Consider the following 22,936-nt stretch of genomic DNA (forward strand, 5'->3'; position numbering starts at 1 on the left):
GGTTGGATAGTAGGATTTTTAAAATGTCTCTGAAACCTGACCCCATACTTAATAAATTCATATCCGTGAGCAAGCACCTGGGATGGAATGCTGCTGGATCGAAAGTACAAAAAAAAACGTTCATGTCGCAAGGACCCAAAAATTCGTTCTACCTTAATAAGATCTAATGCAGATGTGTTAGTTTTGAGGAGAAATGCCAGATGATTTGTGGCCCATCGCCTTGTCGACCAATTTATATGTCTTCCTTGATAAGGGAAGACATTAACGACAACACATTTAGAATCATAAATTAGTGACGCAGGGCCTTTTGACTTTCTATCCAGGCCTTCCAAGTTCATTTGTTGGTTAGGACTCAATTCCAAAACTCTGCCTTTATCCATACTTCTGGTCTTCGTCTGCTTCTCTGAAATTTTGCGGCTCATTTTTAAATGGGTAGTTGGATTCCTTTTCAGAAAGAAAGTCTATTATCAAGTTTCTCATAAATTTTGTGTAGAGACTCCGCAATTAATTGGGACTGAGTTGCTAGAAGACTCATTTCATCAGCTCTGCTAGGCTGCTGCTGTGGAGTTGGGAAACCAAATCTTGAGTAGCTGCTCCATTATCAGAGTCAACTGTTTGTTCCAAGAGGCAGACACTTTCTTCCACAGCCAGGCACTCAAATCTGTTTGTATGCTGAAATGGGGCAAAAAAGTCCTCCAACCTTGACTGTTTACACACATGAGTTTTACAGTCCTCTTCAAAAGGGTAAGCTCTTTTAGGGCTCATTTCCCAATGTACAACTCAGCTCCTTTGAGTTTCCTTTGCCTCTCGCACTCTATTCCAGAGCTCCCGCTTCACTCATTCGAAGCAAGCAGCACCAACTCAACAATAAAATCACAGAATGTCCAGCTTGGAATGTTAGAGATGTTACAATTCTCTTTGGCAAACAGACCCAAACACCGGGCAATTGAACAATCAAGCAATCGTACAGGGAGTAGGTTGTTTAAACGGCCAGCCGTTTCAATCCTTCTTATCCAAAAGAGCAACAACTTAAAATTAGGAAATGATAAAAGCTCCCAAAATAAAACAACTGTTCAAAGGAGCAATTTTAAAAAGTTTAAAAGGTTTAAAACAACGTTAAAACTTATCTCCAAAGGAGCGAAAAATCTTGCGTCCGACTTCCTCAAAAGCCGGAAGTGCCTACAATCCTAAACAGCTACACCATTCCATTGCCTTTGATAGACTTCAAATTTATTTATCTATTTTAATATATACTCATCTTTCTCCCAAGTACCTCAGGACCTAGGGCAGGTAACAATATAAACAATTCGATAGAACAGAAACACTAAAACAACAGATATAAAAACATTAAAAAGCAATTAAAAGACACTTTCAGCTTGTGCTGGTCTATGACTGTTTTTAATAAAGATTGATTGATTGATTGACACTTTCAGCTCATTCCTGAGAGCTTCAGTGGCTGGGGACGGTGTGGCTGCGCTGTGATGCCTCCAAAGAGGTTTGGCCACTGCAGCAGGAGAAAAAAGGGATGTTATTAAAAAAGAATTTTTTTAGATCTGTTCAATACTCCATTCATGTCTCCAATAATGATCACTTCCCCTTCTTGGAATTCTAATATGGTTTGGAAAACCTTTTCAAAGTATTGGTGTCTGGCGATGCTGGGGACATATATTACAGCAAGTGTATAAATCTTTCCTTCTGATCCTTATATTTTTAAAAATAGATATCTTCCATCTGTGTCTTTAGTTTCATCTAATATTTTTATTTGCGAATTTCTTAAATATATTGCAACTCCCCTTTCTTTAACCTTGGCCAAGGAAGTATACAGATGTCCCAGCTTTTTATTTTCCAACACATGTTGATGTGAATTCTTAATATGTGTTTCTTGCAGAGCCGATATAATACACCTTCATTTGTTCAAGGCATGAAATGTCTTGCTTCTTTGAAAGGGGAGTTTAGGCCGTTAATATTTAAGAATATAATTTTTAATTTTTCCATTTTGACTTTAGTTACTTGAATGCAGCTGCATTCCAATTTTAAAAAAGGGGGAAGCCCCATTGAAAACTGATTCTGCACCAACCAAAAGCTGGCGCATCCTGGGAGGCGTTCCCAGACTGAAAGGGGTTAGGAAGCTGCATACCATCAGCTCCACCCCCTGGAACGCCCCGGAACACCTCCCAGGATGCCAGTGCTAGGACTTGTGCTGGCAGGAGGCTGAGCCGGTGTCTGAAAACAGCTCTGCCGCAGCAGTCCAGGGCGGCCGGTGCAAGTGGCACTACACCGCCCATTTGACCCCCAAGCTCAGGAATTAGCTGTTTGAACACAATCCTGAAGGGGGGTGAATCAGCATAGGAGACAGTGTGACCCCACACCAACATAAGTGCCCATTTATCCCGGGATAAGGGGCACTTACTCTGGCATGGGGGGCATTCATGCCTGCACTAGTAAGCCATGCTGCTGTGTGGAACTCCACCACCGGCACAGCCACGCCAGAAGTGAAATACCAGAAGTGGGAGCCTGCATCAGTGTGTGTGTGGGCGGGGGGGGGTGTGACAGAGTTGCCTTCAAGCAGCAACCTAACCACTTTTATGATATGCAGATTTTTGCATTCAGTTCTGTTATCACCCAGGAGATTGGCTAATGGTTTGCCCATCTTATTTCCATACTCAGACAGAACCTGTTTCCCCTTAAGTGGCATTTTTGCTGATATATGTGCATCCATCAGTTTTACCTTATTTGCTAATGCTTCCAATTCAGCTGTCAATTGCTCTGAATGCAAATGCTTATCTGTTTTCTCTGAACATTTTACCCCGGGAACATCCCCTTGAGTTCAAGCGTTGCTACGCCACCTTTTTTTGTGGCATAACTTTGCTGTTTTCTATGGGGGCATTTCCCCCATTTTACATTTTAAATTGTTTTACCTTCTCCACAGAGGCCAGGAAGCCTCTGTGGAGGTGCATGGCTGCACTGCTACCAGCCACCATGCATCCACCACCCCCTTCAGGAATGGGCTGTTTATGTCTATACCAACAACATATCCCCCCCTTTACCCAGGCATCCCCAAAATCTCTCTGGAATACTTCTACCTTATAGCCTTGCCACAAAGCCAGGATGTAACTCTGCTTAGGATTGCATTGAGAATGGTGCTTTATGCAGAATTGCTGCAGTTAAGCAACAATAGTAAATAAACCATCCCAACTTGCACTACGTTTAGAAAGTTTCTTAACCTCCTTGGTGAGAATTATAAATAGTTATCACTATGGTTGCATTCGCCCTGACCTGGATGGCCCAGGCTAGCCTGATCTCGTCAGATCTCAGAAGCTAAGCAGGGTCGGCCCTGGTTAGTGTTTGGATGGGAGACCACCAAGGAATACCAGGGTTGCTGTGCAGAGGAAGGAACTGGCAAGCCACCTCTGTTAGTCTCTTGCCATGAAAACCCTAAAAGGGGTCGCCATAAGTCAGCTGTGACTTGACGGCACTTTACACACACACATGGTTGCATTCAGACATGATGTAAGGATATTTTGTAATGGCCTATGGCTACACATATCAATGAATTCTCTCTCTCTGCATTCAGACATGACAGTAAGGTAAGTTTAACAATGCACTCCTGAACAGTTTACACCAGGAGTGTCAAACATATGGCCTGTGGGCTGGATCCAGCACCTTGAGAGCTCTTATCTGGCCCATGAGGCAGCTCCCCCCCCCACTCTTGGTCTGGACTGGAGAGCCTGCTGTGGGATCATCAGCTGAGGTAGCCTCACCCCCCCATCCTGATCTGGGCTGGCGAGCCCGCTGCAAACTTGCCAGCCAAGGCAGCCACCCCCCTCCTGATCTGGGTTGGTGAGGCATGGCCCAGCCTGACCAAGTGACATTTATGTCATGTCCATCCCTTGTAACAAATGAGTTTGATACCCCTTTTAAGTCCTTTGACACCAGTGCGCTTAGAAGGGTGCTCAGCTTGTCCCTTTAAGCTTGAGCTTCCATAAACCTAGTGTGGCGCCCTGCTTTCACATGCTCCTTAATCTTCCCTTTCTCACACTGAGTGTGGTGAAGGAATCCTGGTTTGAAGTTTACTGTGGTTACCCATGACAGATGTCAGTTAACTTTGTACATTAAATAAAGAATTAAAAATTTGGTATCACAGCATCCGAGTAACGATAAACTCCTAAATTCCTAATTCATCAGACAACTACATAAATACTGACATCTAAGTAATTTTACAGGATGTCTTTGAATCGTTTTACGTGACAGCTGAGCCTCATTAACCAGTCTAACCACGCCCCAACTGTTCTCTTCCCTATTGTTCAAACCGAATCAAATAAAAGATAAAATGAAGAGTGTGTGGGGGGAGATAATCTATTCTAGTCTTGAGCTAAGGGAGTAACCAAAATACCTTTTGGTGTAGAAGATTCAGCATGGAAAATACTGCCTGTTGTTTCAAAGGTGAAACAACCAAGATAATTATAATTGAAAAGAAAAAGCACCCAGAACAGAGAATTGAAACAAAACTCCTTGGAGCTGCATTGACACACACACTACCAGAAGTCTGCACTACCGGAAGTCCCCCATGACATATGAATGCAGGTATAAACTTCAGAATTAGTTTCTCCCTCTAAGAAACTGGGATTCTTGGCCTGGTTTAGAAGCCCTGCTTGAAAGGGTGAGGATGGGTGGTTGCAATCCAGTTAAGCAGTGTACCTGCATTCATATCTCACTAGCAACCAGTGTTAATTTTAAGCCCAGATACCTTAATTGCAGACCACACAAAAAAGGAAGGGATAGGAGTTGAAAGGCATGTATAAAACAACACAGCAAAAAACTAGCTTTATGTACCTCCAAGTGTCAGCTTGACATGACAGCCACCATTTTGTATTTCGATTTGGTGATACATGACAACGTTTTGTTTGTTTTACAGAAAGCAGATGAAAATGTAGAAGTGATACTATTGGGAAACAAGTGTGATAATGAGGCAGAACGTGCAATTCCAAAACACAGAGGAGAAAAGGTAAGCATCAATCACAAATACATGATCTCATAAGAGCATTTGGGTGTTAACTACATAAATAGAGACTGTGATATGATAAAGATTGCAATTATTTCAAGGAGCAGCCAGTTTACTATAGAGTGAATCTTTGCATACATTTGGAATACATTAAAATTACAGACACATTTCAGTCTGTACTGCTAAAAGGAGGCTCCTTGAACAAGCTGAGAAAACTGCGTTACCTTTTTCAAACAATTGAATATTTCTGATGAGACATCTGAAAGCTATCATGATGAATATTCACAAGGGGGCAGTGTTCTGTTATTCTGTTTCCTGATTTTTGAATACTAGCTTTACAATTACAGGAAAAATTTTCTTTCCTTTCTTTTTCTTTCCTGTTATGGAACAATCCATTATCTTCCTCACTATCTTTCCTTTGTGTTGTGAACTCCAGTTCCACTAGGATCCCTTTTTCACAACATGACAGACTTTAGTTGAATTTCCTCTTGTTGAATTTCCTAAGCAGAACAGCTAATACCATCCATTCCTTTCCTGCGGTATTAGCTCCAGTAATAAATGTATAATGTTCTGATGTATTAGTAAGAGTAAGCAAGAACCTGAAGAGAGACGAGAGGCATTACAGGTTTCAAAGAATCTTCATTCTTTCACTGGGCTCCCGCTAGCATAACTAAAGCCTAGCTCTGTCCTGCCATTTCTATTATAAATAAATAACACAGTCTGATTCATACATTTTATTCACAACTAGATAACTAGCCTTTTGCTTCTCACTTAGAGACCTGCTATTCTTATCAAAGCATACTCTTGGATTATCAAAGATATAAAAACCGAAGTGGGAACTCTCAAGGACTTGCGGGAGGCATCTCATTCCCCCCTCCCCCATTATTTCCTCTTTCCTGTTTCTAAAAGTCCCCGCAGCCTCTCCTATTTTCTTGCATCCTTTTCTCCTTCTAGGGCTGCCAACCTCCAGGTGGGGTCAAGAGATCTCCTGGCATCACCACAGATCTCCCAATTAGAGATTAGTTCCCCCTTAGGGTTACCTGCTCCAGGTTGGGAAATTCCTTGAGATTTGGGGGTGGAGTCTTAGGAGGGCGAGGTTTGGTAAAGGCAGAGACCTCAGCAGAGTATAGTGCCACAGAGTCTACCCTCCAAAGCAGCCATTTTCTCCAGGGAAACTGATCTCTGGAGAGAGCCTGCCAGGCTTTGAGGCTGCTGCCAGTGCATTTCTGGGCATGGCATTGCTGTTGCTCCTTTCCCTACAACCTCTTGTCAGACTGGCTGCCTCAGTGGTGTGTGGCAAGGCTATCCCCTATTGGAGTCTCCTCTAGAGCAGATGAGTGCAGGTGTGTTGCCACCATCTCTGGACCCAAGTTTTGTCATTTTTCGCTCCATTCACTTCACATTTCTAAAAAACTATGCAGAATCCTGCTAAAATCTGCTCAGGGACTTGCTTCCAGGAATGTATTCTTAGGATTACACTTTAAATTGCTTTGAATTGAAGTAAAATAGTTGGTTTATCAACTTGTCTTACTCTTGTGTACTGAAGGTGGGTGACAAGAATTCACAGAGTTTCTAGGATAATTTTGAATACTAACTTGTTTTGTTGGGTTGAGATTCTTAAAATCTTACTAATGTGATTGATTAAAAGGTTTGCTCTTCTTTGGTTTCTGCCTGTTGGCAGAGATACCTCAATCCTTTTCCTTTGCTCCTTGTATTCACCTATAAAAAGTAACCTGTAATTAGAGCTGCTCAGAATAGCAGTAAATTCTATGCTTTCCCCCTATTCTAACCTGCAGGAAAGACATTTACAGGGGTGTTACATTTAAATTAGGTAAAAGAATGAAATTCTTTTCAAAAAAGTGTTCAAAAAGTCATGCTGGTTCTTTCCTTCCTCAGTTTACTTGCCCTTTCTTTCCTGCTGCCCCACCAGAAGAAGCTTGTGTTTGAAATGTATACATAAAAAATGTCACTGCAAACTAAAAAACAGTATGATTTAAGCACTTTATATAAAAACATGGACTTCATATATTACATGAACATTCTTGTTTTATTGCTCACCAAACTGTATTTTAAAATAGAATTGAGACAACAGTATTTTTGTTTCACCTTCAAATGCCAGCCATTCTAAAATGGAAATGCCTGTGGTATTCTAGGAGGATACTGAGGTTTTTGGAAATTGTCTCAAAGATGGGCATGGGTAAAAACTTATTTTTAAAAAACTAATGGAAAATAATTTTAATGGGAATGTTTCCATTTTTATTTATTTCATTTGATTTGATACCCTGCCATTTCCTTGCAAAAGCCAGGTTCAGGTTGGTTTACAACAAGATAATTATACATAGTAATCAGTATAAGTATAAAGCATAGCAACATATATAATCATAACTATTAAAATCTTTAAATCTACCCTAGATAAAAAAGATGGCACATTAACTATGAGGAGATGGCAAAGAGAATCTCAGTTGTGATACGTCACATGCTTTGATTTACAGTGCATTCCTAAGGAGAGTTACTCCGGTCTAAGCCCATTCATTTCAATGTTACAGCCTATTCCTGACCTCAAAGAATGACAGTCCTTTGGAGGCCAAAAAGGAGCCGCCATCCAGGTTGGCACGGCTGCAGGTGGGGAGACCAGGGATGCTGGCTGGGCCTTTTGCTGGTATCCCACCGGCACAAAGCACCGCGCTGGCATGCCGGGGGCATTTCTGCCAGTAGGCAGCTTCCTGTCCCCTTTCAGCCTGGTACACAAACGGGGAGAACAGCATTGCTGCGCCAGTTTTTTTGCTGGGGCAGCCTCACTGTTCTCAATGGGGCAAAATGCCCCATTTAAAAAATAAAAAGCCTGCGAAAGGCTTTTTAAAGCCTTTTAGTGGCCAAGAAACAGCTTTGGGGGCACTGTAGCGGCGCCTCAGCCACTCCGTCCCCAGCAGCCAAAGGCTCAGAAATGGGCTCTCAGTCACTCTTTCAGATATTTTTGCTGAGATTTTGTTGACACACAACATTTCATAAAATGTAACATTTCACAACTGCAGTATTCATTCTGAATTATCAAGCAATGTACTCCCACTGAAATTAACTAATTGCTTAGTTTTTAAAAGATACTAGGTATGCATTAAACACAATACTCAAAGGATTCTTTTCGGAACTATTATACTAATGTTGTTATGCCCCTGCAAAGATGACACAAACAGAATGGCAACACTTTTACCAAGTACTGACATTGTAATGTGTGGGTCAGCTTATAACCATGCGTAATAGAACTGTAAACAAGTATTTTTATATAAATCAAAGAGAGGAATGTGACATACCATTCCATTATTTGTACTTGTTTGGGGTTTATCTAAAATCTGACAGTAAAGGGATAGAGGTTTGGGCTAACATTGGTGTACCTCTGCTAAATTCTACTGGGACAGACTGCAAAACCAAGTTACTACTACAATGGAGGAGGTTGTGGCATGTTATGTTGATGAATAAAAGGACATGCTTTGGGTGTAAATGGATGGATCAGTGGAAACTCACAATCACTTATTTTATTGAAATAATATTTAAAAAGTTGGACAAGTACTGTTTACAATTTAAAAGCTCTTTTCTGTACAAATAAGGAGTTGATTTATCCTTTGAATCCATTTCTTGCTGGTACAGGTAAGGGTTTTAAAATAAAAACAGCTTAAACAGCAAATTGTATTTCCTTTCTATGGTATAATTTAATTTAAAAGTTAAAATGTAGTGTATCTGTTAACTGTATCAGATAATCATGCAGTTTTTGAAGTGAGAACCAGTGGCTGGTATTGGTTTGAACCTAACTCATAAGGATTTATTTATGCTGTAGGTTAATGAAATAGTCAGAGCTCCCAGTAACATTGAAGGATATGTTTTTTTCGTAATTATCAAATAACAGGTATTTTATTTATGTATTTATTTATTATTTGCAGTGACACAGGATACATTTTCATTCTAACCCTAAGTATTTTACTTTGATATTTCCAAGTATACATGTGATTTCAATATATACATATGTTTATAATCAGGACTGTAAATTCCTGTTTGGTTTTTGGGGTTTCTTTGCTATGAATTAGTTCTACTTTTACTGAGTATTGGAATACATTGCCTTTCATTGCCTTATATTTTCCAGCTGGCGTGGGAGTATGGGGTACCCTTTTTTGAGACCAGTGCGAAGAACAATGTAAACATTGAACATGCCTTTTCAGTACTAGCCCAAGAAATATTGGACAAGGTAGGCTTGTGGGAAAACAGATGAGGATTGAGATGGAAGTGGGCTACGCTCCCCCATTCCTAGATCGAACCCTGTGAATTAAGAGATGTAGTTGAAGTACTAATAATAGCCACTTCTGTGTATTGCAGTGTTTAATACATTGACAAGAGTGGTTTGGAAGAAGGAAAAATATATGAGCCAGGAAAGAGGATTTTTAGACATGTGGACCTACTGGTTACATACCTACACCAACCCACAAACCCATCTGCAAAAGTAGCTTTCGATTATTATGTAATTCAACTGCCGTTAGACAGCCCAGGAGACTAAACTAGTTCCCTGCCTATCATGAAGGTTTTCCCAAAGAGCATCCTGTCTAAAAACTCTGCAGGCTGTCATGACTATCATTTGGCCGTCAATAACCATAAATAATAGATATACAAAACTTTTACTTCTGATCAGAAATACATTCTTTTTGTAACTGAGAGAAATGAATACAATTGGAGGGGATTCAAAAGGTACTATTAGTTGATATGTATGTGGTCAGCTTAGGGTTGCCAACCGCCAGGTAGTAGTAGAGATCTCCCGCCATTACAACTGATCTCCAGCCAACAGAGATCAGTTTACCTGGAGAAAAATGGCCGCTTTGGCAATTGGATTCTATGGCATTGAAGTCCCTCCCCTCCCCAAACCCCGCCCTCATCAGGCTCCGCCCCAAAAATCCCCCACTGGTGGCGAAGAGGGACCTGGCAACCCTAGGTCAGTTCTAGGATGTGGTCAGATGGTTTCTAATTGAAAGTTATCATAATACTGAAAGCTTTGCTTTGGGTTTCTTCTCCCGAAGAATAATACTTGCATTTCAGTAGGCTGATAGCCACTATCCCAGGAAATGGTTTGAAGACACACAGTGCATGTTATTTGTTAATATAGGTCTATGCCTAGATGGGAGATTGCCTGACCTTATGTCAACCACTTTGGAGGAAAGGAAGAGATGCATGATACTAACTTCTTCCAAGTACTTTTGGGACTATGAGATCAATCTTTACAGTGAAAATGTGTACAATAGTTTGTATAGGTATTCTGTAGCCCAGGTATTGCACTCATTTAGCACGGGTACCACCTGTGGGAATTCCAATGAAGCATGGAGCCATAGTTATTAATTTATTTATTTACAAGATTTTTACCCTACATTTTTGCCCCCATAGGGCCACCAAGGTGGCTAAAAAATTAGAACACACAAATTAAAATATTATCCTAAAATCCATTAAAACCAACACACAAATACATCATTAAAACAAGATAATGCCGAAGCTTAAAATAAATACAAAAGATAAAAACAACGAACATTGGGAAAGGAGGGATCACCGAGGGAATGCCAAGCAAAACAAAATAGTCTTCACCCACTGGCAGAAGATGGCAACAGAAGAAGACAGTCGAATCTCTCTGGGGAGAGAGTTTTGGTGGTCTTACTGAAAAGGCCCTCTCCCGGGTTGCCACCCACCTAATCTCAGAAGGTGGGTGCACCCGAAGCAGGCCTTCTGAAGATGACTACAGTGGTTGGGTAGATTCATAAGGGAGTTGGTGGTCCTCCAAGTATGTGGGTCCCAAACCACTTAGGGCTTTCAGTGTCAGCACCAGCACCTTGAATTGTGCCTGGAAACAAACTGGGAGCCAGTGTGGGTGGAACAAGACTGGAGTGATATGGTCCCTACGACCCACTCCAGTCAACATCCTGGTTGCAACATTCTGCACCAATTGAACTTTCTGGACACTTTTCAAGGGCAGCCCCATGTAGAGTGCATTACATCAATCTTATTTAGATTAATGCCTCAGTGTCATCAGTATTTTTTTTAATGCTCCATCAACATGAATAGGTTAAATAAATACTTACGTTAACTTAAAGTGTGTCTTGTAATAAATGCAGTGCTAGATTGGTTCACAAATATTCTTTGTCAGATTTCTTTCAAAAAGGTATAAAGCACTTGTGTGCTTAGCGAGATCTGTTAAGATGTCCATGCTGTTATGAAAACCAAATGCAGTATTTTTAAAAGTCAGATGAACGAATGTTTGTTTGTTTACAGTCTCAATTATTATTCATTGTAGTAGCAATAAAATTAGGAACAAGAGAAAGACCTTACAAATCTCCAAGTGTTCAGAGTATCCAAGCTGATATGCTGTTCTCTGCATACATTGTGCTGGATGCACAACTGTAGTTGTTAACAGCTCATCATTTAAATCTAATCACAACTGGATTTCTTTTAAAAGCCAGAATCAGATAACATACCACTTAAACCAGCAACAGCATTCAGAAACTCGCATGTACTAGTCTTGGCCACCTGCACTGGCTCCCAAGTTGTTTCCAGGCACAATTCAAGGTGCTGGTATTAACCTTTATGGCTTGGGACCAGGATACCTCCTTTATGAGCCTACCTGACTCTACAGTTATCTTCTGAAGCCCTGCTTTGGGTGCCACTGCCTTCTGAAATTCAATGGATGGCAATCAAGGAAAGGGCGTTCTCGGTCATGGTACCAAAACTCTGAAACTCTCACCCGAGAGATACTTGCCTGCCCCCTCCTGTTACTGTCTTGTAAAGGTAAAGGTCCCCTGTGCAAGCACCGGGTCATTCCTAACCCATGGAGCGACGTCACATCCCGACGTTTACTATGCAGACTTTGTTTACGGGGTGGATTGCCAGTGCCTTCCCCAGTCATCTTCCCTTTACTCCCAGCAAGCTGGGTACTCATTTTACCGACCTCGGAAGGATGGAAGACTGAGTCAACCTTGAGCCGGCTACCTGAAACCAACTTCCGGCGGGATCGAATCCAGGTCGTGAGCAGAGCTTGGACTGCAGTACTGCAGTTTACCACTCTGCGCCACGGGGCTCCTACTGTCTTCTGCCAGTGGGTAAAACATGTTTTTGTTCCATCTGGCATTCCCTGAGTGATGCTTCCTTCCTGCCCTATGTTTTGAAAGTTGTTTGTTTTGTATGTTTATTTTAGCTTGGTTTTAGTTGTTTAGATGATACGTTTTTGTTTGGTTTTAAGGATTTTAAAGTATGTCTTTATTATGTTTGTTTTTAATGTCTTAGCTCCCATGGTGGCCCTGATGAGGACAGAAAGGCAGGGTATAAATTGTGTAAATCAAATAAATACATGTATTATCCACAACTCTCTTTAGTACTTGTGAAAATAATCCTACAGTATATGGGAGAGGGTGCAGAATCCTCCTACCTCCTGCATCTTACCTTCCTCCACTCTGTTGTACCAGATGTTTTTCTTGCCTTCCCAACTTCAATAACAGAAGCAAGCAGGAAATGGAGAAAAATGGCTGGAACAACGAACTGATGGGGGACATATGGCTTGGGATGAACAGAAGTTCAGTACTCCTCTTTTGCATGCTTTTTACTGTTAACATAAGAAACATACACATTGCTCAGATGCTTAGAACTGTGAACAGAGTTAATCTTGTAGGACATATCTTTGATTTACAAATCGCAGTGGACATAGAAAGGTAACTCTGCTTATGACTGCATTATTATAGTGATACTCCTTGTAAAGTGAAGGGTCTGATAAAAATTTGTAACAGTTTAAACTCAAATTATTTGCATTTCTAAAGTTTGTAGGCACTGGGCTTAATTCAATATTTGCTTTCGTTTTGTTTTTCAGAGCTCCTGCATACCACTGAGGCCAGATGTGGTAGACCTAAGTGGAAATGCACAAAAAAGAACTTGCTGCAAATTATGACTGCCACTTTTTAAAAATTTGTATGGTTATGTTATTTATTTTTTAGATATCAACTCTAAAAATATTTTCTGTCTTCAGTACCCATATGTAACAGCATGCTTAAGTGGAAATACCACTGGAGTGTATTTCCATACCCTGATTATATTTTTTTCAGCAGAATATAGAAAAACAGTGGCTCTAGAAATTTTTCCTCTTAGAACATTGTAACCTATACAGCAGTAAATGGTGTTACCAAAGTACAGCTAGTTAACACTTGCAGTTTGTTTCTGTAAACCAAAAAGCATCTGAGGAAAGAAAACAACATGAACCCATTTAACATACCAGGGTGAAAAAGTACCCCAGGAGTTCATTAAGAAAGCTGATTCAGGGAACCATGTTTAAGTGCTGTAGAGAGATACAAAATTGTTGATTTTAGATGTTTTTAAATGTTTTCTGTAAAATTCATGAAAGTTTGTTAGTTGTCAAATATATTGGTTCAAACCATGGTTTTTTTGTTCCATATATTTTTTTAAAAAAACCTTTGTAAAGGGGAGGGGTGAATCTGTGCAAAAGAAATAAGTTAAAGTGTGTTTTAGTACTATGAAACTCAATGATTTCTTCCACCACAAACAAAAACATTTGTGGAACTTCTACCTCAAGATACATTGAAATTTAGTTTGGGGAAGAAATATGTTCCAAATGCAATATGTGTAAGATTTTTTCCAAGTTTGTTAGCGGGTTCAGTACACAAAATATGCAGCTATTTAAGTACTGAGATTAACAAAGCAAATAATAACAGCATGTCAAATAACATATTTTATTGCTTGGTACAGATGTTTAAAATGCATCTATGATATGTTCTAAAGGTCATAAGAGGGGAGTGGACATATTCATTGAGGATAGGGCTATTCATGGCTACTAGTAAAAATGGATACCAGTCATGATGCATGAGTCAGGATCAGATGAGCATGTGTATTATATTAGGTGCTGTAGAACACAGGCAGGGTAATGCTGCTGCAGTCGTCTTGTTTGTGGGCTTCCTAGAGACATCTGGTTAGCCACTATGTGAACTGACTGCTGGACTTGATGGACCATAAGAAAAGCTGGACTGCTGGACTTGATGGACCATAAGAAAAGCATAGCTTTTCTTATGTTCTTATTAGTAGACACATTACCAAAATCTACTCTGTAACAAAATGCTTAGGATACAAGCCACAATCTAGTACAACAATGGGAGACCTCTGGGAAGGCATGCTAGTTTGGATAGGCGGGAGCTGTGGAAGAGGACTCAGATTCTCATTTTGCTCTGAATGCCTCCATTTCTCATAGATTCCATGTCACCTAACAAGAACAGTTTAAAATAGTCCAATATTGTGTTTGCTTACATTTGTAATGACCTTTAAGTAGAAGAGTTGGTTTTTATATGCCAACTTTCTCTACCACTTAAGGATCAAACTGGCTTGCAATCACCTTTCCTTCCCCTCCCCACAACAGACACCATGTGAGGTAGGTGAGGCTGAGAGAGCTCTAAGAGAACTGTGTCTAGCCCAAGGTCACCCAGCAGGCTGCATATGTAGGAGTGGGGAAACCAATCTGGTTCACCAGATTAGAGTCTGCCGCTCATGTGGAGGAGTGGGGAATCAAACCCAGTTCTCCAGATTAGAGTCCACCGCTCCAAACCACTGCTCTTAACCACTACACCAGAGCAGTCCTGACATGGATAGCCCAGGCTAACCTGATCTCATCAGATCTCAGAAGCTGCTTAATATTTGGATGGAAGACCACCAGGGAAGTCTAGGGTAACTATGCAGAGATAGGTAATGGCAAACCACTTCTGAACGTCTGCCTTGAAAACACTGTAGGGTTGCCATAAGTTGGCTGACACTTCATGGCAAAAAAAAGCCACAATACTACTAGGCATTATTGTTTTTCTTGATAAGAGTATGAATGTGAGGTTTAAAAAAAGATGTGTGTAAAATGTAATGCAGTAGTTACATACTTGTCAGTGACATTAGAAACACGGCCTTTTAAAAATTCCTAGATATTCGAACTAGCACAACTGATTTACTTTGTATGTAAATTAAACTTCCATGGTAGCAGCAATTCTAAAAATTGCTGCCAGTTGTGGATATTGCAGTAGTTCAATATATCCAGTTCAAGCATTATTTTTTTCTATCTGATCCTGTACTAGGAACGTTAGGAGGGATCTCACAAGAGGAAAGAGTAGCTTGCTTGGATGTGTGAAGTGGCCTAAAGTCAGCACTGTATTCTTATTTTAGCTTCAGCTATCCATTCAAACTATCACTTTCATCTCTGTGAACAGAAGCAGCACACAGTTATCCTGAGCATCTGAGAAGATGAATCGACTCAAGTGTGCTATTTGAAATACACTGTACTAGCTTTCAGTACAAGGAAATTCCGTTGTAGTCTACAGATTACTCTGATCTTGTTGAAGACTCTGAAGTTTCTGCTGAACAAAATTCCCTCAATTGGCTGGAAAATAGCATTTGCTAAAGATTTTGCATTGGAAAGATAATGGTACTGTCTTTTCAAATGGGGAATTTAATTTCAACAGTGTACAAAGCTAGTTCTGAATTCAGCTTACAGCTAGCATAGAAAGGGACAAAGTGCCTTTTAAGAGGTTAAGTGTTTCATTAACAGCATTGTACTATGGAGGCTTTCTAAAAATTAAGACTCTAGTTGTGCATAATAAAATGTGGTGCTTCGGTTGTGCTGTTCCTATTGCTTCAATGAAAGCAACACACACACGCTTCCAACCTATACAAATGGGGACAAAGTACTCTACCAAATCCCACCCTCTATGTTAAAAAACAACAACCCCAAATCCTGCAGTTCTTTAGCCCAAGTCTTTACTGCCTCTGATTGTCCACTTTCAGAATTATCTTTTGAGGTAGTTTTGGCACTCATACAATATTAATCTGCCAGTAATCTGCTCAGACATTACAGAACAGACATTACAAAACAGGAGAATTGAATATTAAGCACACACACCCTTACCCCCTCAGTCTTTATCATGATAGCAGGAGGCCACAGACATTTGCGTGAGTCATTGCTACACTCAGGTGATAGGAAGCCTTTGATGCAGATGCTTACTTTCACCTCTGTCTTGAGGGTACTCACATAACCCCCCTGCAGAGTTATCATTGTCAACACAAAAATGTGTTATTTTGAAATCAAAAAGATGCCTCTACTGGTATGTAAATAACAGTGATTGTAAATTTATTCACACAGAAATTCAAGGTCAAAGTCTAACCTCTTAGGCCATAATTTAGAAGTTCTAGTTGCAAGTCCTGTGCTAGCACTATCCAAGAACGTACTGGACTTCATTTCCAAGGTCAGGGCCAGTTCCTTCATACAATTAAATTGTGTGTTAATTCAAAAAGTTACTGGTCGAATGTAGAATATATGAACAAGCAATGGACTGATAAAGTGGCACTTTTACCCCAAGTGTCTGAATCAATGTCCTCCAAAACATCCTATCGTTAACAGCCTTGCTCAGATCTTGCAAACTGAGGGCCGTAGCTTCCTTTATAGAGTCAATCCATCTCAAGTTGAGTCTTCCTCTTTTCCTACTACTTTTTCTAGTGTTATTGTCTTTTCCGGTAAGTCTTGTCTTTTCATATTATGACCAAAGTACGATATCCTCACGTTAGTCATTTTAGCATCTAGGGAAAGTTCTGGCTTGATCTAGAACCCGCTGATATCCTAAAACCATTGATGTCATAGAACCAGTGTACATTTCCAAAAGCATGCCCATTGTTTTTAAGCATTAATCTTTATTTCAAATCATCATCCTATAGGGCACAAGGTAGTCCCCCAAAGAATCAGTGAAGTCAAGTCCGAAGCGACTTGGCACCACTCAACGCACAAGTTGTGAGAAGGCAGCCTATAAAATATCTCTCTGGCGACTCCCAAGCGTCTAGCCACGTTTGCTGGGAACTTAAACCCCGCTGTTCGGAACGGGGTTTATTTCTGAGTCCACTTGCGCCCTCACGCATCTCCTTAGAGACAAAAAGGCCGATTACGCATGCTCGCTTGACCCTTCTTTATTCCCCGTTTCAACCCAGCAACCTGGGTTGGGGAAGTGAACTGAACGACCAGGGAATCAACGGTGTGCAAATCGGAGGGGAAGTGAGCTCTGACTCACGAAAGCTTTCTCCTGGCATGCGTTTGGTTGAAGTCTTCCAGGCGCCGCTGCACCGGCTCCGAAACAAGTTCTACCGACTCTTCCAGCCCACAGTCCTGAGGCTGCAGGTTGCCTGACTGGCCGGAGGGGGGAGCGAGAGCGCCATCCTCGCCCTCTGCCAGCTGTTTCCCTCCCTCTGCTCAAAGGGGGCGGGGGCGCCTGGCAGCGCCTCTCCCGGGGAGGGGAGCGGAGGGGAGGAGCGCGAGCCGCCGCGCAGGCGTCGCTGGCCCCGGGCTGCTCCGTCCGTGCTGGGATGGCGCTTCCTGGGCCAGCTGGAGCGACGCGCGCCGGAGCCGGGAGCCGCGGCAGCCTCCTTTGCAGCCCGCGCCGGCGCCGCTCCCAGGGGGCCGGCGGAGCGATAGCGGCCGCGGGTGGGGCGTCCCCCTGCCCCTAGGCCAAGCCCACCATGGCCGGTGGCAGAGGCTGAAGGAGGCGCGCTCCGTGGAGGCGGCTGCAGCGCACCGAGAGCGCCGCCTGACCTCCCCGCCAGCCTGGGAAGATGGACGCGGGCCCCTCGCCGGCCGCCAGCCTCGAGGATGCCAAGTGGAGCTCGGCGTCCGTCCCTTTGGACCTGCTGGTCGGCACTTACCGCCTGCCTCAAGTCGTCAGGCTGGACGGCGGTAAGGAGGGAGGCGCAAGGAGCACTTGGCCCTGGGAGGGGGCGCGAGGCTGAGCCGCCCCTGCGAGGGGGGCTTTCCCCTCGGAGCGCCGGGCTCAGCCAGCCAGCCAGCCAGCCGCCGCCTCCCCTCGAGTTGGCCAAACTCCAGCCCCGCGCCGCCAGTCCTGCTGGGGAGAGGCGCCCATTGGGGGATCGGGGCACGTGACCAAAATATGAATGGGCCGTCGAGGAGGCGGACGCCGAGCTGGGGTTTTAATGATGGGAAAACGCGTGGGGGCAGAAAGGGGGGGGTGCTGTTAGGCGAACTAAGCGCTCGCCTAGGGCGCAGGCCTCAGAGGGGTTGCAGTTTTAAACAAATTAGTTTCCAGGGGGGGGGGAAATGCAACTGGAAATTTGTATTTTAAACTTTAAGATAAGTACCGCGACAGTGCTAGGGAATAGAATTAATTCTAACACCTTATAAAAAGTTTTGTGCTTTTTGGTTCTCGTAGGTTATCCGGGCTGTGTAACCGTGGTCTTGGTATTTTCTTTCCTGACGTTTCGCCAGCAGCTGTGGCAGGCGATGCCAAGACCACGGTTACACAGCCCGGATAACCTACGAGAACCAATGAACTCTGACCGTGAAAGCCTTCGACAATATTTTGTGCTTTTATTTTATTTTTTTTCTACGTCTGTTTTTGAAAATTGGTTCGCAGCGGGGGGCACAAGGAGTTAGCCTTGCCTAGGGTGCAACTAGGGACTGGCACAACTAGGGACTGGCTGCGGCTGGCGCATATGCACCGGGGAGGGGGGTTGTGTGGAGATGGCACTGTTAGCTTTCCTGGAACTGCCAGTTTGCAAACAGTGGGGTTGTTTGTTATCTAGCCGTAGGCACGCAGTTTCCAAACGCGGCAAGTAAGAACCTCTTATCGAAAGACATTCACACAACCAAGAAGTTTCAGATAGCAGCTGCTGCTTGAGTTGCGATCGCGCGCAGTTCAGTTGGAAACGAGTTCCCTTGAATGCTGCTGATTTGGGTGGTATGTGCAATACTAAACTAGTAAGGTGCAAACTTTCACGGAGTTTGGCATGTCGAGACCCTATATAAATGGATTTAAGTGCACTTTGGGTTGGGGTCCTATGCATACAGTTTTGGACTTTAATATGGACATTCGGATCATCACAGTATATCGATAGGTTCATGATGCTGCAAATGACAATACTGAAGGGGTGACTGAGAGGATGAAAGAAATCAAGGCAGATAAAAGCTTTCTTTCCATCGGAAAAAGTTGCTATATAAATAATGAGTTTTGTTACAGGATGCCAAAAGGCAGTTCGCTATTTAAATAGTAATATATATTAACTGTTTTAACAGGCTGTGTTTTAATTTGGAGAATTTTCATATGTTGTGGCCGGCTGTTTCCCTTCTCCTTTATTAAGCAGATTCAATTATTAAGAAATGTACAGAGCAGTCCTGTGTACTGAAATCAGTAGGCTTAGGTTAGAGTTTTGCTAAGGACTGTTCTCTTGTAGTAATTGCAACAATTGCATGCTAATTCAACAGTTTATCTGTACTTACTAAGCTAGCCAGTTCTTTAAAATTGCAGTCTGATTGTTATGTGAAAGAGCAGATACTGATCTTTGTGCTTTCCCCCAGATTAGGCAATTTTGTTTTGATAACACAATGGAGTATACCCATTTTCCTATGTCAAGTGTAAATGGAATTTCTGACTGAATCGTTTGAAAATGATTGTGCATGTGTGTGAACCTGTGGCACCTGGTTTACCTTTCAAGTTGCAAAAACATTCTGTAATAAAATGGGAAAAGGAGTGACTTGCCCACAAGCAAAAAAAAATATCTGTACATCTGTCTCGTTTACAGATGAACTGCAGGAGAATGACAGTTATGATGCAGTATTTATGCCTCTTGAAATATTAAATAGATAATGGTTCCAACCCTGCTTCACCTCTACCAAGGTATTCCCCATTGATTAAGCTAGAAATTCATTAAGCCAGAGAGACTGCACTTCATCTGAATATTCTGCCTTGATTTCTTCCATGATAGTCCACTAGATATAGTTGGCTTTTCTGCACAAGTTGTCACCAGATGACCTGTACAAAGTAAAACCAATAGTCATGTTATATAATGTGTGGCTAAAGGCGGGCACGAAAGAGCTGTTGATGGTTCCATTTCTATTATTAGGGAGCTGCCATCTGTCAGGTCCTCATGTACTCTTCCTCTCACATGTGGGAGGGAAAAACAGTCATTGAGGTGCCTCTCCTTCCCCTGTTAAGAGGATGAAGTACTGTGTGAGCAATGTGCAGGGGTGGTTGTGGTTTGGGTAACCGAACTGGGGAGGTACCCCACTGAGTCTTGTTCCCCAATTGTGCTGGTCTGCTTCCCATAATCTTCTGCAGTGTCTTCTCTGGCACTCATTTTTGTTGATTAACCTTTGAGTTTTGGATTCATTCATTTCCTTCTGATAAAAATCCAACATATGCAGTCTTTTCTTTACGTCATGTTTTATCTCTTGGTATTCATGTCTCTAGGAGGGAAGGCAGCATGGTATAGCCTGATCTCGTCAGATCTCGGAAGCTAAGCAGGGTCAGCCCTGGTTAGTATTTGGATGGAAGACCACCAAGCAATACCAGGGTTGCTGTGCAGAGGAAGGCACTGGCAAACCACCTCTGTTAGTCTCTTGCCATGAAAACCCCATAAGGGGTCACCATAAGTTGGCTGCGACTTGATGGCACTTTACACACACACACACATTCATGTCTCTCCATTTTCTATGACACTCACTTTTAATAAAGAGGCTCATTATCTCCTGGAACATGCTCATAATTTCCTCTTCAGCAAACAAATGAAAGGGGTTTTTGTTTTATTTCATTGGTGTATTGGACTTAGATTGGGGAGGCTTTTGACCTGGGGCCAGTTGCCAGCTCGTAGCCTAACTTGCCTCACAGGGTTGTTGTGAAGATGAAGAGAAGAAGATAGAAGTGAAGGGTGGCTGTGGGCACTGCTTTGAGCTCTTTGAAAGACAAGGCAGGATGAAAATCTGTCCTCTGCCAGTGTTCTAGGTGTGGGCCTTCTGATCTCAAGCACTGTTACTTTAGTGGCCCACTGCATAAAGAGTAAGTTGCTAGTTAGTATTTACAGTGTTTGCTCCAAATTCAACTGATGCATTGGTTTGTTTCTGTTTAATTTCTGTGTAAAATCTTTGATTTTAGGTTATAGAAAAGTTGATAACTAGAGGTTGCCTACCATTAGTATCTGTTGTTTTTCCGTGTTAAACCAATCTCAGTTTTGCAAGTAAAAGTATAGAATGCAAAACTGAAGTTTCATTTTATGTTCATGAGGCGGATTTCATCTTGTTTGTACAGCAAAATTATATTCATGTGCTTTTATCAACTAGTAGAATAATTCGTTGTGTGCTGATGCTGCTACAAGGAGCCCATTGAGGGTAGTCCATCTACCTTTAGGCATTCAGCGTGTACACTATTAAAACGCATGAGTGTATTTTAGAAACATTGAGTCATTCCTGGGGGAGAATGTTGTGGAAACCATAATGTGTAAACAAGCAAATGGCAGCTTGTTCATATGAAAGAATATCTAGCTTGCAAAGCAGAGATTCAGTAAATGGGGACGGTTCCTCCATGGCTCTTGGAGTGTAGTGGTTAGAGTGTCAGACCAGGAGACCTGGGTTCAAATCATCACTCTGCTATGGAAATTTTCTGGGAAACGTTGAGCCAATTTCTTGCTCTCACCTATTTTGCTGTATGCTTAGTATTTATCCCTAACAAGGCATGGTTACATGATATTCTGCATGCTGCTTATATGTTTTTCATATACAGAAGTACTTTATTTAAGAGATGATGTTGTGTTTGGAGGGACCTTGAATCTTTCAGTGGAAAGGAACATGTTTTAAATCCCAGTGCTCCCTAAGGTTTTCAAGGCAAGAGACAAACAGAGATGGTTTACCGTTGCCTGCCTCTGCATATAAACCCTGGATGTCCTTGGTAGCTTGACATTCAAGGGCTAACCAGGATCAACCCTGCTTAACTTCTGTGATCTGAAGAGATTGGGCTACCCTGGGCCAACCAAGTCAGGGAATTCCTTAGATAATCTGACCTCAAAAGAAAAAGGTTAATTTGACCAGAGAGATGATAAAGAAGGCTGGGAAATACTTTAGTAGTCTATAAGCCCCTTTTAAAACTATGGCTGATTTTGTATAGAAAGTGGCAGTGCTTTAGAAGATATGCATTGTTCTCCTGACAGCGATATTGCAGGGTACATATTTTAGGAAAGGGACCTTGCCTGCTTACCAAGAAGGTTCCTTCTACTCTGAGGTCAGGAGGGCATCTTGGAGACAGATGTGTGATTCCTCTTCTCGGTGTTAGGGTAGAAGAAGAGTTGGTTTTTATGTCGACTTTCTCTACCACTGAAGAGAGAATCAAACCAGCTTACATTCACCTTCCCTTCCCCTTCCCACAACAGACACCTGTTGGGAGAATTTGCAAATTCTCTCCCTTGAGCTCTTTATTTAATTTTTTTTGTCTCCTCTGCCTGTTACTTACCAAAGCAAGCCAGAGAATGTAATAGGAAAACACAAACCATGTATCACACGCACTTAGCAGTAAAGCATATAGGTTTACTGAACATACAATGGTTGTAAGGCAAAGAGAAGAATAATACTTAGACAGATTTAACAACATCCCAAATAGAGACTGATACACAGACAGACAGACAGACAATCAGCCGCTCTGGGTCATTCCAAAAGAGAGACAGGATGGTCTCTCCCTGGGAAGGACAAAGGACTGGACATTTGGACCGCCTTTTTATAAACTGGACCGTGAGGAGATGGTCTCAAATGGCCCCCTCTTGCCAAATTTTTCAGGATATGAGGTTTCACAAATCATGGCTATAAGTTGTTTAGAGGATCTCTTGTTCCATAATAATTCCTTCAGTGTCCAGGTTTGATGACTGATTGTTCTGTCCGGTCAGTCAATGTACCAAAACAATCTCCCCCTAAATGGCCTTGCTCCTCTGAACATTGGAGCACTTAATGTGCTGTGGGTGACTAGCTCTAAGCAATGCAATTTCCTATGACCCTTTAGGTCAGAGTCCTAATTGGAACTAGGGTCAACTAAAAGTTAGGTCTTTCTAAGCTATAGGTTAATGTAAGCTATAGATTAA

General features: G+C 42.1%; 2 protein-coding genes across 2 annotated transcripts in view; both read left to right on the forward strand.

Annotated features, from left to right (window-relative positions):
- Positions 1 to 12,956, forward strand: part of LOC130481889 (ras-related protein Rab-10-like) — a 43,900-nt gene extending 30,944 nt beyond the window's left edge. The window contains exons 4-6 of the mRNA XM_056854675.1: positions 4,916 to 5,005; positions 9,135 to 9,236; positions 12,879 to 12,956. Of these exons, the coding sequence (XP_056710653.1) occupies positions 4,916 to 5,005; positions 9,135 to 9,236; positions 12,879 to 12,956 (270 nt within the window). The remainder of the gene's footprint in view (positions 1 to 4,915; positions 5,006 to 9,134; positions 9,237 to 12,878) is intronic.
- A 4,685-nt stretch (positions 12,957 to 17,641) lies between these two features.
- GAREM1 (GRB2 associated regulator of MAPK1 subtype 1) overlaps positions 17,642 to 22,936 on the forward strand; it is an 84,002-nt gene continuing 78,707 nt past the window's right edge. The window contains exon 1 of the mRNA XM_056854781.1: positions 17,642 to 17,762. Coding sequence (XP_056710759.1) covers positions 17,642 to 17,762 — 121 coding nt within the window. The remainder of the gene's footprint in view (positions 17,763 to 22,936) is intronic.

This window comes from Euleptes europaea, chromosome 8 (genome assembly GCF_029931775.1).
Source record: "Euleptes europaea isolate rEulEur1 chromosome 8, rEulEur1.hap1, whole genome shotgun sequence".
Lineage (NCBI taxonomy): Eukaryota > Metazoa > Chordata > Lepidosauria > Squamata > Sphaerodactylidae > Euleptes > Euleptes europaea.